General features: G+C 41.7%; 2 protein-coding genes across 2 annotated transcripts; one reads left to right on the top strand and one right to left on the bottom strand.

Annotated features, from left to right (window-relative positions):
• Positions 1-116: 116 nt before the first annotated feature.
• On the bottom strand, positions 117-6890 carry msh4 (mutS homolog 4). The gene is made up of 20 exons (XM_046414020.1): positions 6508-6890; positions 6143-6316; positions 5898-6061; positions 5678-5788; positions 5368-5483; positions 5106-5279; positions 4839-5011; positions 4686-4753; positions 4412-4486; positions 4214-4278; positions 3958-4127; positions 3739-3875; positions 3453-3556; positions 2758-2882; positions 1910-2110; positions 1660-1778; positions 1433-1561; positions 1087-1261; positions 916-1004; positions 117-598 (listed from the first exon to the last, which is right to left on the bottom strand). The coding sequence occupies exons 1-20, from the start codon at positions 6710-6712 to the stop codon at positions 401-403; spliced, it is 2772 nt and encodes a 923-aa protein (XP_046269976.1). The 5' UTR covers positions 6713-6890; the 3' UTR covers positions 117-400.
• A 444-nt stretch (positions 6891-7334) lies between these two features.
• On the top strand, positions 7335-9646 carry vcpkmt (valosin containing protein lysine (K) methyltransferase). The gene is made up of 5 exons (XM_046414022.1): positions 7335-7660; positions 7821-7934; positions 8045-8117; positions 8199-8318; positions 8433-9646. Exons 1-5 carry the CDS (start codon positions 7404-7406, stop codon positions 8535-8537), a joined length of 669 nt encoding a protein of 222 aa, XP_046269978.1. The 5' UTR covers positions 7335-7403; the 3' UTR covers positions 8538-9646.
• The last annotated feature ends 6217 nt before the right edge of the window (positions 9647-15863 follow it).

The following is a 15863-nucleotide window of genomic DNA, read 5'->3' as shown; positions in this document are numbered from 1 at the left end:
CAATACGCAAAGCAAAGAGGGGAGTGGTCACTGCACTTCCTTTAAGTCAAGTACAAAAAGTACTTTCATATTTCTAGTAGTTAATATTTCAATCAGGACTTCGATAATGCCTTTGGTTTCTATTCAGCTAACCACATTTTTTATTTTCATTTCTTACAGTATACGGACAGTCTTTCTTAAGGGGTTTTACACATCTTGCTACAGTATTTTACATGACATTTCCAAAATTAACATTTCATATTATGTTGTTTTTATCAGTGTGGTCAAAAAGAAATTTATGAACACTGGAATTCAAATAAATAAATATCAAATAAGCTAACCTATAAACAGTCTGCTCAGGAATGATTATCAGACGCTGATCAGTGCATCACTGCCCCTCCCCACTGTAAGGCTGAGTCAGTCATTCCTCCTCTGTGTCAATGGACGCTGGCTGCCCTGCTGCCTGCAGCTCTGCCTCATACTGCTTCTTCAGGCTTTTCAGATACATACGCAAGCTGTCAGGGTCCAGTCTGGAGCTCCTGGCAGCCTGCAGGAGGCGAGTAGCCAGGTGGTACACAGCTCTTTGCCTCTTTGTTTCTGGATCACTATGATGTTTGGCCTAGAGCAATGATAAGCCATAATATGAGTCTTGTCTCTTTATACAGCACTTTTCAGATACAAACCAGGATTATATATGGAACACAACAACACTTATGCTTTCTGTCACAAGAGGCCACAACACAGCACCTGACTCTCTAAGGGTCTAATGTTGGTTTCTTGTTATGAGAGCTTGTTTTAAAGCTTGTGTTACACATAGTGTGGGATATGTTGTAAAAGCACTTGCAAAAAAAACAATTCTGTAAATAAAAGTTTCACTGGTTGAGGCACCAAAGATGGTGGGACAAAAAGATAACATTTGATATTTCTGAAGCATACCAAAAACTGCTGTCTAACTTTGGAGGCAATTGTCTTTGCCTCTTGGATTATGTTCGAAGGAAGTGCAGTCATTTCTGCTGCTTTCAGACCTAGAAGAGCAAAAATAAGCTCTGTAATCATTTTCATGTTTAATTTCAACAGGATTATACTTATATTCCACTGACTCCATACCATAGTGTCTTTCCTCAGAACATCCTCGTTTCAGCATGTAGGTATACACCACGGTCTCAGCACCGGTGTCACCGCTGCGTGTGTGCTGAACCTCCATGTGCTGGTTCTCCACATTGGGATAAAGAAACTCTAGCTGGCACAGCTCAAGAAAGTGTGTGGCAAACAGAGTGAAAGCCTGTCAAAATCAGGAGATAAAGATGAAAACAATGGAACAACGTTGACCTAAGAGGTGTATGTCAGGCAATTACAGGTGAAATGACTAATCAAGGCAAAGTAATCTGATTTATTTGTTTTTTTTATAGAAAGGAGTGGCCCTTCAGGGCTATGTTGGGGAGTAGTGCTCTACCTTGAGACTAAGAAGGAATTCACAAACGGAGTGACAGATGCCGATGCCCTCCTCAGCACTGGTACCTCGACCCAGCTCATCAATGATGATCAGGGACCTGTCACTTATGTTGTGGATTATATAAGAGATCTTTGGGGAGAAAATATGCAGTCAGTGATAATTTAATGGTTTTTTTTTTACCCTTCATAAATGTAATTAAAGAAAGTGAGCAGTCCTAGTGTACATGCCTCCTTCATTTCCAACATGAAGGTGGAAGAGTTAGTTTCAAAATCATCATCCACACCAATTCTAGTGAAAATCTGATCAGCAACACGGAATGAAGCGTACTCAGCCGGGACATAAGAGCCTGGAATAATAATGCAAGGGCTTTAGTTAAAAAAAAATCAATAAAAAAAAATCAAGTCAAATCAAAGCATGTTAATGCACAGTTTTGCACTTTTGCAAATTCATGTGAGGTTGAAAGGTTTTATTGCTGACCTATCTGAGCCATTATCTGGCATAGAGCCACCTGTTTGAGGTAGGTGGATTTGCCACTCATGTTGGGTCCGGTGATGACGACAAAATTGCTGCCTTCAGAAATGTAGCTGTTATTCGATACTGGCTGCTGTCCAGCCATTCGCTCCAGAATGGGGTGACGACCCTGCTTGATGGCCAAAGTGTCTGTGAACTCTGGTCGCACTGGCAGACACAGCACAAAAAAACAACAATTTAAGACACCTCAATTTGCTTGTATTTAGTTTATATACCAACTCTCTTCCATGCATCTCCACGGACTGATGCTTTCAAATACAGCTGCATTGTAAGATTTAGTATGTGGCGTTACATAACAAAGTGTTGGTTGTTTCACTGAAAGGTGTGTCACAATAATAAAAACAGATTTGTGAGAGAGGTGTGTGCAGTGGTTACTGCCAGCTATCTCCTCTGCTGGGGAGATTTGTCTCGGTAAATACACTGCACCAGTGCACTCTTATATAACCAGGGTAATCTGAGTACAAGCTGGCTGGGATAGAAGGGGGCAGGGACTCAGCACATGTCTATGGAGATACACTTTTAAACAGCTGAGGGCCAGTGCTCATCACCACCCACGTGAATAACTGGGCTGGTGCTGCCTATGACCCTTGCAAAAAAAAGAAAAAGATAAAGAAAAAAGTGAGTTAAGCTGAGCTGCTAGCTCAGTGGAGCAGTTTCTGGTTGTCATGTGTGATGTTGGCTGGATGCTGCCTTATGTGCATACAACACTCCTTTAAACAACATTAGATTTCCTCCAGGTTGATTTGACAGTTTTACTGAGAAGAGATTAGAGATCAACAGTGATTCATAAGTACCGTAGTCTGAGATGGTGCATGCATTGGCCAGTGACAGCAACATGTCCAGCATGGATACAGCATCAGAGAGCTTATAAAGGCAGTGGATGTGCTCATGGATAGTGCCCAACAGTTGACTTATCACCCTGTATGGAGACAGATGCTGCATGAGCAAAGCACTGGAGGGAAATAATATCTAATAAACAGCACCATCTAGCGGACACATAGCAGTACAAAAAAAATTGATCTAAATCATCTGTTAATGAAATGAAAACTTGCTTAGATAGAAATATTTACGAACTTGCAATGCCCCCCTTTTAACGAATTAGATAACTAATTGACTGTTAAGCTTTGTGAGCTAAGAATATTTTTGTGGCTTTTTATCTGTGGATTACGTCAGTCATTATAGTAAAATAAAAACTACATATCTGGCATCAAAATAATATTTAAGGATAAGCTTTGAATTCAGCCACACTTCTGCCTAATCATATTCATCTGTGGAATGAAAAGAATTCCAGAAAAACAATTTCACTGATTAAATCAACTAATTACTCATATAAATCTGACGATTACTCAGCAAAAAGAAAAAAAGCTTTAGTCAAGGACAACTCTTGTCCAAAACAATCTTTCTGTCTTTCAGTATTCAGTGCTGTTTAATTAAGCATATGGTACATTACTGCGCATATTTGTAAGTTACAGGATCATGATCTCCTCACACATAGGACATGTGAAAGATCTCCCTCAGGGCCTCATCACAGCGGTCATTCATCTTCATCAGGTCCGTGGTAGTGAAGCTATAGTTGTTCTTGTACTTTGTTGTCTAAGGTGACAGATGTTGGAAACCAGCTTTTATGCTCACTCAATTAATCAAACTTTACTGCCAACACAGAGGCAATTTAACTTCCACCATTTAAACCAGATGCAGACTTATCCTTCTTTCTGTTCTTGATTAGTCTGTTAAGTCTCAGTGTTCTCACCATCTCTGGCTTTAGTGGACTATACCTTGATAAACTCAGAGGGCAGCTTCCCTTCAGGCAAGACCAGTCCATCAAGCTTCATCTGGATGAAGAAACCTCGAGCTGTACTGAAGCTGGTGCGCATTGGCAAACCATATTTCTCTCCCATCTGGTTCACTAGCCCTGTGCAACAATAAGCTTTAATAAGCTTTGTGGTAAAAATGCTTGATAAAGAAGACATAAGCTAACCAGCCAGAATGAACACCTGCAATGTCGTCAACTATCTCAGTGTAGGCTCTGCGTGCAATGTCCAGGAACTCATTGATATTGGGACGGACAGCATAACATTTCTGGGTTCGCATGTTCAGGCTTCCCTTCAAGTAGGTGGTGTCAATATTAATTACTGTCTTGATCTGCTCTAGGATCATATCAAACCTGCGGTGGACACAAATATATACAGTGTGAGAAGTCTGTAGACAGCACACAATGGCAAATTCATATCTGAAACAGACACAAGGTACCTGTTGTCTTCCAGTGAGGTGCTGTATGCCTTGAGCAGAGCTGTGTTGCAGTTCTTTAACACCATCTGTTCATGAAGTGTAATGATGAGAGGATTTACTGATTCAGTTCTTTTGTAGAGTAAAAACTTCCTTCCCCTCATTTTATGCATTGCTCTAGTATGATCCTGATCTAATATAAGTACATGAACAGACACAGACCCTCAGACGTGGTACCAGATCCAGCGTATGTTTCAGCTGAATTACATGTGTAATTTTTGCTTCAGCAACCTGAACCTGTAGAAATATAGTAACCGTACTGAAAAGTTCACAAAACGAGAAAGACAGACCAATGTTCCACATGTGCACAATTGCTGGTATTTAGTTAGTTAAGCATTTTAAAACACAAGCATACACACAAATTAACTTCATGACAAGACAATCCACTGATTAAATCATCTTAAAGTATAATGGCTAATGATAGTACTGTACATACAGTTTCCTGCTTTGGGATTTGGACAAGAACAGAGAGCAGCTGGTCAGTGTCAAGGAAATGACCTATGGCTAAAGAGTGAAAAAGAACAGATATTCAGCTCCTGTATAACATTCTCATCTTGTGTGATTAAAACACTTTGTGCTTGTTTCTAACCATTTTTCAGGCCAAAGAAGAGCTCCTCATCCTGCAACAGTTCTTGTATGGTGTCCAAGCGTATGTTGATGGTGTCCACATCAATCAGAGGCTCCAAAATATTGGAGCGCAACCTTCTAGCACCACCAGGTGTTTTAGTGTGGTTAAGTACCCCTAAAAGACTATGTTCGCTCCTATACAAAGGTGACCAAAGGCAGACTAAACACATGTGATCCTACAAGCACTACAACATACAAAGATAATGCTATCATGGTGCAGCCCCCTTACCTGTGGTCTCTATTATTGATGACCAACTCCAAGTTAGAAGCAGATGCTGAGTCAATCATTGCTGTTTGTTCACTCCCTTTAAAGCTCACTTTGAGAGACTTGGCAGCATAGACAGAGTTCTGGATGAACTCTAAATATTTCAGCAAAGCAGCTGCTGCTGCTAGGCAATAATACCTGAACAAATCATGACATTCAGTGATAAGAGGAAAATTATAACATTAAAGTATATCTAATTTTATAGATATTGTGCTCAGTGGCGTACTTAGCTTGCACTTCCATGAGAACGGTGCCAAATTCTGGAGCGCACAGCTGTTGAATGTACTCCAGTCCTTTCCTTTCATTAAAATACTTCCTTTGAATAGCAGTGAAAGCTACTCTCTGGCCAAAAAAAAAATAAAAAAAGTTAGTAGTAGTAGTTATAGCACAATGTTCAATAGGTGGCACACACACAATACAAAGCTAACAGTAGTGCTAGCTAAGGTGAGAAAATGAGAGTCAGCTACTTTCTGCTTTAATGGTGGGTATCTTTGAATGAATGTGTGTTTTACTCAAAAACTATTCTGCTCTGGTACCGAGAAGTTCTCTGTGATGAGGTTGAACAGTTTTGTCCCTTTCCCCTTCTCACTGGCAGTGTCTGGCATAAGTATTTCCAGTGGTACCAAGATGTGAATCTTGGTTATGACCTGCAATGAGTAACACATGACTGAGAAAGGAGTTCCCTCTTTAGAGTGCAAATATCATTAACAATCAATCAACCATGTAGTTTATAGCCTGAAACAATGCATGGCTTACCTTGGCATATGCCCCAGTGTCTGCAAACTGAGAAAGTACAAGCTCTGGATATTTCAAGTTGAGGCTGGCCATACCAATCTCTCCCCTGGCCAAACCGCGCCCTTCAACCAGTGCTACAATCACAGAGGCACCAGAGGTTGTGGTGGCAGAGGAGCATGTTGTTGCTGTAAAAACAGAGGTAGAATTAGAATTGGAGATGCAGCTTTAGCTACGTTGACACTCAGTCATGTTGAAACATTTAGTACCGGTTTGGTCAGTCAGTGGTGTCCGCGCAGGGTGTGGGCAAGTCACACCAGCATACCCCAGGGTCCTCCTGAATCTCGGTGTTCCGCCATGGCTGCGGATGGGAGAGGTGTCCGAGGTGGATGTAAGGAGTGATGAATTTATCCTGCCTAACTGGAGGCTGTCATGGACTTGACCTACAGCAAGACAATGTGACAAAGTCTCACAAATGTGGCATCAGCACTGAAAACAAATTCAGATATATGGTTATGCCATTGCTTTAAAAAATTACGTTACTGTCTCTAACTTCATTTGCACCCCTCACCTGCTGTAGAAAGTCAAAGATGCTAGTGTTAGCTTAAACTGCTCGAACTACGAATTAAATCACCTGAGGCCATTCGGGTGAATGATGGACCATGGCTGGAGCTCGTACTGCTTCGGTCTACACTCAGGTGGGATGATGAAGACGATGCGGGACCGTACGAGGTCGTTTCGTTCGGTCCACATCTGTCCATTGGGGACACCCCGCAGGTTTGTCCCCATTCTGAGGTGTCACCGGCGGTTGCTACGTCGTCTGTGCTGCTGCGAAGCATTTCAAAACTTCGCAAAGGCAGGTGAAAGGCAGTTATGCTACCAAATTTGATTGTACATCTGTAAAATTCAGCAATATGCCACCAAATGCTAAAAACCGCCACAACGTACGTAGCCCTAAATTGCGCGCGACTACGTCATATCATCGTAGCACATAGCGTCTGCGCATGTCAGACACGTTTGAAACACTGACTGTCTGATTTATATTACTGACATGTTTATCAGTCGTGAATATAAAAATAACTCGTTTATAGCAGCTATTTGGATAGTTGATTTGAGTATGAAGTGACATTATAATGTAGCTCTACAAATAGGCTCTATATTTACGAATCAACCAGTGTTTTAATAAATTAACTTATCTCAGCTGTAATATAAGCGTTCATTTTCATTCTAAGATCACACTTTCTGGTTATGGTTATGCCTTTACTCTGAAAATGCTTGTCTGTTAAGCGTCTAGTGGAGGCAGACTTGACATGTCAATAAAAAAATGAATTGAATAATTCTACAGATAAAAACTGTTGTACAGGGCAGCTTGCGTCCTGATATGACTTTTGTTAAAATAATTATTACCACAAACAGCATTCTGCTAAATAAATGGTTACGTTCTGAATTTGTTCTTGTGTTTTGCTAGTGTGCAATATCTTTTACTTTGTAAAACATTAGACCGGAAATCCTCTTCCTGCCGTAACCAACATGGCGGCTGACACAGACGAAAGCCACTATTTTGTTAGAGAAATTGAGAAAAACGACGGTTGTACCTTAAAAGTGAAGCAGTGCTACTTAGGAGACGTTGGCTGTGTTGTGTGGGACGCAGCTATCGTTCTAGCAAAATATTTAGAGACGAAACAATTTTATGATCCGTCCTCAGGATTGAACGTGTGGGCTGGCAGAAGTGTTGTGGAGTTAGGAGCAGGGACAGGAGTTGTTGGTCTGATGGCGGCAACACTGGGGTGAGATAATTGCTTAGTTTATGTGTCCACGTATTACTTTGTCGTTTCAGTACTAAAACATATGTACACCAACGTTTTCCAGTTTATGCGTGTACAGCACTGGTATTCCCTGTTCTTATGGGAAGCCAAAACGATCATTGTTGTGTATTACGTCCCATAGAGCTCAAGTTACTGTAACAGACCTAGAGGATTTGCAGACCCTCATGAGGGTGAACATCCAGGAAAACCAGGGACTTATCAGTAGTGGATCAATTACTGCCAAGGTACTGAAATGGTTTGTACTATTTTTATTTCATGATTGAACTGAAATCATATGTGCAAGCTCGTTGTTCTGAAAATTGTAAGACACAATTACTAACTGTTTCTATTCTGTTCCGCTTAAAGGGGTGAAGATGTCTCTGAATTCATGCCTCCTCAAGATTATATCCTTATGGCAGATTGTATCTATTATGAGCAGGTAGTGTGCTCACCTTTCTACACTTGAACCTCTATCACTGTATTTCTTTCTGTAACTTGCTCATCATTTCTTTCCACACAGTCTATTGTTCCACTAGTGGAAAGCTTGAAGCTGCTCTCTGGACCAGAGACTTGCATTATTTGCTGCTATGAGCAACGAACCGAGGGCATCAACCCACAAGTGGAAAGGCAGTTTTTTGAGGTGAGAACCCAATTGTGTCTTCCATTTGCAAATGCTCAGAACAAATGCTAAGAAGCTGAGATATTTGCCATCGATTCTCAGTGAGTCACTGTGGCCTTTTGTGTTACCTTTTAGTTGCTGCAACAAAACTTCAGCTGTGAGGAGATCCCATCAGACAAGCAAGACCCAGAGTTTAGCAGTCCAGACATCCACATCCTACACATCCGAAGAAAAGTTTGATTTTGTGGGGTGAAATTTATGCGTGTAGTAATCAGTGTGCTGCCCTAACACCGTGTGGAAATCAGATTGTGAAACTGAACACTTAAGTCTGTACTGGCATGTGTGGAACATATCTTAATTTATGTACTTTTTAAAACTTTGTTTTTTTAAAGAAAAAGATTTTTCATTTGATCACTAAACATTCTCCTGATTTGTGATTGGAGTAAAAAAACAAACAGTGAACTCATTGTGATTTTTTTTTTCCCAATGTTAAATAACATTACAAGTTTCATTGTCTGTGTAATTGTACAACTGTGAAGGTAGATGGCAGACATGTGCAAGCACAGACAGACTGTTCTTTTTGTGAAAGCTATACAAAGTATGATTTTTCTTTTAAAAAAAAAATTAAATCAAAAGTACAGGCACATAAAAGTAATCACTCGCTCATGCCACTAGAAGCATCTGTATCTGCAGACCTTTCCCTCTGCCTGTATTTTCTGATTTCTCCAGTATTTTGCTGTGTTCAGGACAGTCTGGAAATGAGATGAGAACGGACTATCGTTCTCACTTACTGCATCTCTGGGTGGTGTGTTTACAAACAGCAACTAACAAATTCTGCATAGTAATCCTCTAATAAGATAAGAAAGTTCACAATCATTCAAGGAAGGGACCGAACAGGATGTTCATTTGGCTGTGAGACGGAGGATTAGCTTTCCAAACACAGTGGAAGTTTAAAACTGACAGCTCAGTAAACAGCAAGAAACTACAAACATGAAATTTATGATGTGTTTCCTTTTTTAACTTTTCTACTGTGCAAGATTATGCATACAAGTATATAAGTGTTAAAAGGCACAATCACATGGTTGATTTAAATTGTTGATTTTCACTGTAATTTGCAGGATTTCTAATTGTGAATGAGGAAATTGCCCATTTTGAGCACCAAGGGGCAATAATTGTTTAAAATCTAAAAGAAATACACGTTAGAGTCATGTGTAAATGTTTAATAGCTTGTCAGATTATTAGTGAAGATGTTTATCTCAGAACCATATTTTTAATTGTGAAGCCAGTGTTCTTATTACAGTTTTAGAACATACTACAGAGATGGGAAAATAAATCAGGACTAATTGTGAGATGTTTATGTATCTTATCTAGTTATTAAAACTGAAGCCCACATGTTATATGCTGGTCCTCCTGAAAGCATTTGCAATCCATGCGAGGGGGAATTCCTCTCCAAGCCCCAGATTAGATGGAAGATTATGTCTCCTTTTCAAACATAAACCATGAAGTACGCCCCACACTCCCACAGGCATGCAGGGGCCCCTCACAGCCTTTCATGCTGCACTCTGTGTACACAGTGGAGGTGGAGTGTAATGAGCAGGGTAGCCTCCAACACTCAGATCAAATAAAAATGTTAATGATGAAGATGATGGGGTGGGGTTCACACTAAAGGTGGTATAAAATGATCACTTTATAGCAGATTACCACTGGTTTTATTATGCTTTGCTAAAATGCTCTTCATGATCATTCTGGCATTTCTCTCTTGGGATCCAGGAGTGCAAAAGTAACTCATCTGCCTTAAATCTGCTGACACTGTCAGGCAGGAACATCTGTGACGGTACAGTGCTTCAGAAGCATGAATGTTCCTGATTCTGATAGCTAGATTTTTTATTTCAAGTGTCTCTTCACGGTTCAGTTTTAGCAGAGTGCAGTGATTTAGCTTTGTGTATACAGTCTAACTCACACTAAATTACCATTTAATTACCATCTGACGGACACACGTCTAAAACCACTGTCCCAATCAGATTCATTTTCAACTGATATCGCAACTGTGTGAAAGATTTGAAATGTGCGTGTGGTGGGGATAGATGTGTGGTTAGGTTGAATTTTAGGTTGACACTCAGTGATCTGACCCTTGAATCCCTGTTGACTTTGGTCAGTGACATATTTCAAGACAAATAGAGTGAGATTAATTGTCTTTACTTTTTTTTTTTTTTTTACAGTTACTATAAATTACTACAGCAGCTCATACAAGATAATCAGTCCCTGTGGCCATCCTCTGCCCTCTCTCTTCTGCCTGGGGCAGCTGGACTACTACAGACCAGGTTATGTTCAGCTAATTAATTTCACTCACAGCTGGTATTAAGTCCATGTCCCCCTAGTGTGGAGGGGACAGGACCCAGAGGGGCTTTTGGGAAGATTAGAGGGGTAGAGGAGAGCTCCACTATCCTGAGTAAACATTTCATCAACCCTGCCCACCTATAGCTCTGTTAGTCAAGCAATCTACAATCTAGTTTCCAGTTTCTCTTGTGTTTTCTCCCCCTTAAATGTGAACCAAAAATAATTAATGCAGTTATAGTCTTCTCATGGTTGGCTAATTAGGCTAGCACTACAGGGGACTACAGGAAGGCTCACAGTAAATGAGGGCAGCCCACGGTGAAGCAGCGGTGGCTCTAATTTATTATCATATAGGCCTACACATTACTGTTGATTCTGGCCATTGTAAACATTCATTACTGAACATGTTGCGTATATGCTGAATGCACCACGACAGAATGGGGGCAATTTCAGCCAACAGATGGTGCTATTAGCAGACATAACACTTACCTGTGTGGAAACCTGCAGTAGGAACAAGACAGTCCTAGTAAATAGCTGAACAGGCCTCACAGTGCACTGCTTTAACACTGTCAGTTTATCGTGGAGTGATGGCTGTTGTTTTGTCTTTTGTGTGTGCGATTAGTTTCACTGTTATCTTTGAGATTTGTGTGCAATTCAACCTCAGGCCTATCTGCACTTTCTCCACTTGAAACATCTGCATGGACCCTGTGGTCCAGAGGCATCCTCCCTGGTTGTTTCAAAACAAGAAAACACATGAAGGAGCAGCGCAGCACCCCTCCAAAGCAGATGGGTGGAGGAGAGTCTGATTCCATGCAGCCTGTGTGGTGCGCTCCACTCTGCTGCATCACAACCAAGTGACACAGAAGATCCTTTGTGTCACCATTATCATGCTGCCTGGAGCCAAGAGACACTGTTCCAAAAAGGAAGACTCATTTTCTCTCTAACTATTAGGGAGTGGCTCAAGAATAGACATCAAACTGGGCTGCTTAAAAATAGAAGAAGGCTGCAAAAATGTGTAACTCCTCTGATCTTGCACATGTGAACCTGCCCTCTCCACCACAACCACCACCACCACCCTCTGACACACACAGAGCACCCTTCTCTCTTTCACATGACAAACTGAGATAACTGAACGTTATGCTGCACAAAGAGACAACAGGCCCGAGCGAACCATTCCAAAACAGAGCATGTGATCCGTGGATGTTTTGCAGCTCTCTCTCCCCATGTCCAGTAACAAGGTGCAACAACGCTAATCATTTCTGGCACTCTCTCAGTGGATTTAAAAGCAAGGGGTGATACTGTGCCAGCTACGGGACAGCTAGCTGATAGAAACACAATGCTGACTCCACCACCACTAGCTCCACTGCCCACCCCCCCTGCAGAGGAACAGGGGGAGGGTGGGGGTGTTGTAAAGACAGCTGTGCTGCAGTTGAGAGGGGACACAAATTCAGTACTGTGAGGATATTGTCCACACTTGCCCCCTTCTTCCATCACTGTTAATACAATAATATTATCACTATGACATGTGATTATCTATTCCAAACTACATAATCTGAAAAAAAGTTACATTTGTCAGTCAAACAACACAACATGTATAACTCCTAATAAATTTGGCAGCATTATATTTAGTGATAAGTGATGGTAAAAATGTAATGGTGTATTGATTCCTTTGCTTGGAATACTGAAGGTTTGTTGGAGACGTCATCTCCTGTGACTGCTGTCCCTACAGCATTCTAGCGCAGTGATGTATTTGTCATCATTAGGATGTGTGGCAGCCTGAGGGGAGAGTTGCAGAAGGGAGGGGAGTTGCGTGTGTGTGCATGTGTGTAGCGTTTCCCTGAGTCATTACCTCTCAGTAGTCTGGATCTGGACTCTGCATGAGAGTGTGTGTGTGTGTGAGTGTGAGTGAGCAGCCATGTATGACTTGTCAAAGAGCTGAGATTTTCTCGCAAATCCCAAACTGTTGTCTAATCCAGATGAACTGTCACTCGAAACACCGACTCCTCTGTAATTACAGCGATCTTGTCAGATACACAGATGTAGTCAGTCATGGAGTGTGACAGTGGTGGTGGCGTGCTGCTGAAGGAAGCCTTTGAGGTCGCTTTGCATGGATCTTCATCATTCTGTCAGTCAGTGTGTGTGCAGGCTGTGAGTGAATACATATTGCTGGTGGATACTGATGCTGGGTGAACGACTCCTGTCTATGTCACTGCACACACAGAGTGTTTCTATGAGTTTAGAGGAGGTTATGTAAGGCCAAATTAAAGGCGCCACATGGCAGAGGTCAGCGCTAACTGCTCTTTGTGCTGTATGAATTAGCCTCGGGACAACCTCCAAAGCAATTGCTTTTATTTTGCTTCAGAAACAGATGCCCTGGAGTTCCAATACTTGTGGCCACGAGACTACAGCTCCATCTACAATGCCTGCCCCTCCTATATCATAGCATTGCTTACATTTAAAGGCAAACCGGTTTACACTCGAGATCCTCTTTAACACTCTGTGTGTTACAGCTGGAAAAACACAGCCTACGAGTCCAGGAACAAACTGGTCCACACTCTCACACAGCTGTGTTAAACATCCTGCAATTCTCAAGAGAACCCATGTGTACAAATTTCAGGTTTTCACATAATGGAATATAAATAGAAGCCCGGAGGCTTAGAAAATGTAACAGGACTTAGATGGGATGGTTTTTAAAGAGGAAAAACAAACATGATTATAGGTCAGTGAAGCTGTATGGTTAGTGGCTTAAATTGTGTAGTTAATGCTTGTATGAGTCCCTGATTTATCCATTAAAAAGCATATTAGTTATGTCATGTGGACTTCCAACACTTCATAATAATTTTCTGGTTCTCTGGATTTGTAATTTCACCACAGCAAGTAGCCTTCAGTTGCAGATATGAATGGAATGTATTTTGGACCAGTGCCCAGAGTGCACCTTGGACTTCACAGCCTCGCATTTTCGACTTCACTTAGCTGGCTTCTACCAAAGCATGGCCCCTTCTAAAACAATAACATTCAGGAGCAAAACCTACACCGAAACACCTGCAGTCAAAACAAACTAAGTCACACCTACAAAACAGACAGGAAAGAGTGCATGTGAATGTAAAAACGACCAGGCATTCAAGAACGTTAACCTCAGCAGGAAGCCTGAAACAACTTCCAGCCACTTCCGGACCTGTTTTCTGAGCTCCGCGTGAGTTCATTATTCAACAGCTCACTCGAGGAGGCTACAGAAGGTGCACAGGGCTTAATCAGAGGACAGAGAGAAGTTTCATAACCAAAGAGGTTGTTTTACTGTCCTTGAGGATAAGCAGCCACCAAACCAAGCTGTGTGAAATGTGGCTTAGAGTAGGTGTTCCCTCCTACCATTTGGCAAATAAATAAACCGCTTTAATAATGGTGTTCGCCCATGTGCATGAGAATATCTGTGTCTGCATGCATCACAAATCCTACAGTGATTATCCAGCAGGGTGTGGCTGTTGAACTGTAGGCTGCTTTGAGCCAGCAATGACTATTCAAAGCCCACAGTCAGAAATGAGCATCACAGTGGTGCTACCTGCGCAAATGTTACCCTGCAGCTGGAGTTAAGAGGAAGCGAAGACAAGTGAGGAAGAGAAACCACACCCCTGAAAACCACAAACATAATTCAGGCTATGGGCGTGTCAGGAGTGCTGCTGTCACACTACAGTTATTTCTGAACTGTTTCTAATCTTTGTCACGTTGACCAATGAAGGGCAAAATGTCAGCATGACAAAGTGAAAAAAAAAAGGTGTGGGTGGGTTCCAGTTGTGAGGAACAATTCTCTCAGAGAGTGGGGTCTCTTTTGTTTTATTCCCACTCTTCCTCTTTCCATGTAGGACAGAGAAACTGACTGGAAAGAGTCAACCACCTATGTGATACCAAAAACACCAGGCCACACTGGCCAAGATCCCATCAGGCTGTCGTCATAGGAACTGCCCCAACAAACAGGCGTTCTGGCCGCCTTAGACAAATCTGTCACACACATTCTTGTGCAAACCAGTGGAAGCATTTAAGTCATTCATCTTATTTTGCGAATTGTGAAACCAGTGAGCTATGAATCAAGTGTTCAATATCAAGACGTATTCTGAACCTGTTTCCACAATGCAGTGAATACAATCGTGTTCTACCCCACCTTAGCAAAAGCTGACCAGTCTGACAGTTCATAAGCAAGAAGAATGAGACCTAATACACAAAGAGCTTATTAATGAGCTTTCTTCTGTGACCTGAAACCATTTCTAACCTTTCCTCTCAGGAAGTGCAAGGAATTCCTGCAGAGCACAGAGGGAGTTGACAGGAGGGCTAAGAGGTCTCATCTTTGCAGAGGAAGGGGTCATAAAGCCTTGCTTACAGTCTCTGTCCTTGCCCCAGGGGCACCAGTGTTACCAATAAAGCTGTGAGGATCATGTGGTTGTAATGAAGTGGTGGGAACCAAAGAGGCCATTACTGCCCAATTAAACTGCCATCAGCATCTAATGGAGGCCCTTGGCCAAGTCCTTACTGAAAGCAAGTATTTACAAATACACTCAGAAGCTCAGATACTCTCTCAACTTGCAGCGTGGTTGACAATTTCAGTTCTCGATTTTTCTTCTTTTAATGGAGCATTTAAATCTTGGCTGAATGACGTGTGTGAGTTGTCTGAAACATCTTCTGTAGCCGTGGACTCATATCTGTGTCACCTGACCTGTCTGACGGAAACTTCTGTGGTGCTAAAGCAAACATCCTGAGGCCTCTAAAGCAACTTGCTTAGCACCATATTTTCCACATAGTGAATGCCTCCATGATTATACAGCCAAACGTCTGTGGATACAGACACATGTACATCCACCGACCCCACAGTGTTTGTCAGTGAATACTGCAGATACTTCAGTTGTGTGTGCCATGCAACAGAGTGCGCATCCTTTTCTTGTAAATGCAGAAAAGAGCGAACTTTGTGCTTTTTGAACAGCCTACATAGACGCGATTTTTATGTGGATACTGGCAAAGACACAGTGCCCTTCAGTGTGCTGAGTGGAAAAATCCTTCGAATTCTGACGTATAATACTAAGTAATCTTTTGTAGCCCGAAACACACTAGTCAGAGCATTTGTCACCATCAATCCTGTCTTTGTCATGAGTGAAAACACTCTTGTTAATCAGCTTTAATGGAAACTAAAACATTCCTCCACAGCGTCATCCGGCTAAGACTTAACAAAAAAACAGATTTAATGACAAA

Source organism: Scatophagus argus, chromosome 15 (assembly GCF_020382885.2).
Source record: "Scatophagus argus isolate fScaArg1 chromosome 15, fScaArg1.pri, whole genome shotgun sequence".
NCBI lineage: Eukaryota > Metazoa > Chordata > Actinopteri > Scatophagidae > Scatophagus > Scatophagus argus.
Note: the sequence above shows the minus strand (reverse complement) of the source record. Positions and strands in the feature narration are given on the sequence as shown.

What these genes read in the sequence shown, in the direction of transcription:
- msh4 (XM_046414020.1), bottom strand. Translation starts at nt 6,712, where the DNA reads ATGCTTCGCAGCAGCACAGACGACGTAGCAACCGCCGGTGACACCTCA. An exon ending in ACACTGGGGCATATGCCAAG is followed by an intron (nt 5,789 to 5,897) that starts GTAAGCCATGCA and finishes TACTCATTGCAG; the next exon opens with GTCATAACCAAGATTCACAT. An exon ending in ATCAATAATAGAGACCACAG is followed by an intron (nt 5,012 to 5,105) that starts GTAAGGGGGCTG and finishes ACCTTTGTATAG; the next exon opens with GAGCGAACATAGTCTTTTAG.
- vcpkmt (XM_046414022.1), top strand. Translation starts at nt 7,404, where the DNA reads ATGGCGGCTGACACAGACGAAAGCCACTATTTTGTTAGAGAAATTGAG. An exon ending in CTGATGGCGGCAACACTGGG is followed by an intron (nt 7,661 to 7,820) that starts GTGAGATAATTG and finishes TACGTCCCATAG; the next exon opens with AGCTCAAGTTACTGTAACAG. An exon ending in ACTGCCAAGGTACTGAAATG is followed by an intron (nt 7,935 to 8,044) that starts GTTTGTACTATT and finishes TTCCGCTTAAAG; the next exon opens with GGGTGAAGATGTCTCTGAAT.